This window comes from Antrostomus carolinensis, unplaced genomic scaffold (assembly GCF_000700745.2).
Source record: "Antrostomus carolinensis isolate BGI_N321 unplaced genomic scaffold, ASM70074v2 scaffold28001, whole genome shotgun sequence".
In the NCBI taxonomy this organism is placed as follows: Eukaryota; Metazoa; Chordata; class Aves; order Caprimulgiformes; family Caprimulgidae; genus Antrostomus; species Antrostomus carolinensis.
Window position 1 is genome coordinate 1 of NW_010296662.1, and position 2,714 is coordinate 2,714.

General features: G+C 56.6%; 1 protein-coding gene across 1 annotated transcript in view; it reads right to left on the reverse strand.

Moving 5' to 3' along the window:
• Positions 1 to 1,565: 1,565 nt before the first annotated feature.
• Positions 1,566 to 2,714, reverse strand: part of LOC114819083 (PH and SEC7 domain-containing protein 1-like) — a gene marked incomplete at both ends in the record, with an annotated part of 9,325 nt that continues 8,176 nt past the window's right edge. Inside the window, one exon of the mRNA XM_029087560.1 lies at positions 1,566 to 1,685. Within this exon, the coding sequence (XP_028943393.1) occupies positions 1,566 to 1,685 (120 nt within the window). The remainder of the gene's footprint in view (positions 1,686 to 2,714) is intronic.

The window sequence follows — 2,714 nt, forward strand, 5'->3', positions numbered from 1 at the left end:
TAGGCGGAGGAGGAGGAGGCGGAGGCATCCCAGCTCCCAGGGAGGCCTGGCCAGGTCTGCACTTAGGCACACTCTCCATGCACAAGGTCAAGATAAAAGCATGGTCTCAGACTATCACGTGTTGAGGGACACCAGAGCCTTGGCATGAGCCACAAGGCTGCATAAACCAAGGCCACCAGCCGCAGGGGACGCTACATCTCCCTGGCAATGCATCACCGGCTTGGCTGCTCCTACCACCAAGAGAGACTGGCCAGGTCTGCACTTAGGCACACTCTCCATGCACAAGGTCAAGATAAAAGCATGGTCTCAGACTATCACGTGTTGAGGGACACCAGAGCCTTGGCATGAGCCACAAGGCTGCATAAACCAAGGCCACCAGCCGCAGGGGACGCTACATCTCCCTGGCAATGCATCACCGGCTTGGCTGCTCCTACCACCAAGAGAGATGGAAAGTCATGGGCTGCAGGGCCATCCAGACCCCAACCATTGCAACAAATAATGCCAAAGGTTTTTCTGGGCACAAGAGGGATGGCCACAGCAGGGACAGCACACACAGGTCTAGATGCGCTGGCATTTGTCACCAGTCTTCCCTCATGACAAAGCCGTGAAGCCTGAGGTCACCTCTGCCAACCCTGAGGCCGACAGCCAGCATAAAACACAGCCTCCACAGCAGAGCCCGGGATCCTCAGTCCACCTGAGCTGGTGCCAGTCGGTTTGTACTGCCTGTGACCGCAGGTGGTGGCTAATCCCCTGCTCTGGCCCCGCTGGCACGGGTGATGTTGCATTCCAATGACTGCAGAGGTTCCTGAGCTCCTTTCCCCAGCAATTTTCATTAAAGAACCCTTAATGGGAGTGTCCGCTTGAGCAGAACAGCCCTGCCAGGCACCAGGAGCCGCTGACTCCAGTTCACGGGAACCTTTGGGCAACCAGCCCAGCCACTTCTTCAAACTACTTGGGAAGCTTCAGCCCCATGGTTGGCTCCACTCAGAGTCTAGAAAGGTGGTAGCACCAGCAATGGGGAAAAAGGAAACTTCCTGCACCTCTCCCTTGCCAGAACCCCTGCTGCCTTCTGCCTGATGCTGCAGATGATGGGCTGTCTCAGCCCCTGGTACTCCATGCCTTCCCTGCTCCCCAGTCCAGCTCAGGCTGCCAGTCCCAATCTCCACTCCTCTCTACCACACAAGACACCAGATCCCAACCACATCCGCCTCTGTCTACCGTGGCGGAAATGGCTCACTCCATGCCAGCGAGCAGAGCTGGGCTGCTGCCTGCCTGGGGCCCGTGGCAGGGCTCTGCTCCTGGACACATCATTTCTCACCGTCGTTCCTGCAGCCTTGGCTTAAGCCGCTGCTGGAGGCAGGACACCTGCTCATCTGCGGCAGGGCAGCAGAGCGAGTCTGGACATCACCCACAGCCCAGGAGATGGGAAAGAAACAGGGCCTGAACAGGACTGAGAGAAGAGGTGTGCAGGGACCTACCAATAACCAAGGGAATTGTTTCTAAATGGGGAAAGCAGTAGCTTGGGACTCTGTGTGTGTGTAAGAGAAGGTGAGGCTGGTGCTTACAGTGCTATGGAAAGCCCAAGCCTCCGGGTCCCCAAGCCAGGGAACGCAATGAGGGCTGCAGCAGGGGAGGAATCCTGTGCTCCACTGCCACCAAAGCAGAGGTACTCCTGCTTGTGAGGGCTGGAAGAGGAGAAGACAAGAGGCTCAGCAAAGGTGGGCTCAGCACAGATCCAGTGCAGTTTGGGGGACACACACGACACCCCTCCATGGCCTGTGCCACAGCCCAGTGCTGCTCTGAAACCTGGGCTAGGAGGGGAGCACAGTGCCGCGGCGTTCTCAGCACTGCTGGCATGCTCTGCGCTCCACTGACTACGAACCGGTGAGGAAACACCTCTGTTAAACCACCTCATCGCTGTTCCTGCTGCTAGCTGTGTCTCTGCGCCCTCACACCTCCCCGTGCCCTGCAGCGGTGTTGCTGTGGTATGATGGCACTCTGTGGACAGTAAGTCAGATACTGTCCTCTCAGTTTCTCCAGGGCTCTCTGTTTCAGTCCCTTGCCTTGGCAGAGGAATAGGAAGCCAATTCTTCCCAAAGAGAGCACTGATTATGGCTGGATGCTGCCACTCTTCACTGCCTCGTGCCTCTCGGACTTCCCCAGTTTTACTGCACAAACCTTGCCTGGCCTCTGTGCCACCATGTCCCTGGCTTCAGTCACCCGAAGAAAGGGAAGGCCTAACCCGGAGCCTCTCTGCCCCAAAAATGCCCTTGCAGTGGCGATTCAGGGACCACAGAGCAGATGCGATTCCCCACTCTCCTCTCTTGACTGCAGGCATCATAAAGGACACAGAGCTGAGAACCCAACCTGGCCACCCTAAGCTGCCTACAAGGATGGCACAGGTTGCAACCAGAAGTGGCATAGGTTTGGTCTGGAAAAGACCAAATCCAAAGAAGTTTGATGTGGAAAAGATCAAAGCCTAGAAAGTGGGTGAGGGATTCAGGAGGCTCTGGCATTGCACAGAAGGTCACTGGGCAGAAAGACCTTGCAGGGAGACAATGCAAACATGCTAGCGTGACTGAGACATCAAGTTCTCCAAGAGCTATCAGCTCTGTAGCTGAACCACTGGACCAGACCTGACATCCAGACTGGACCTGACCACACTCCAGGTGAGTGCACCCTGGAAAAGGGAAAGATGTGGCTTTCCAACCTGC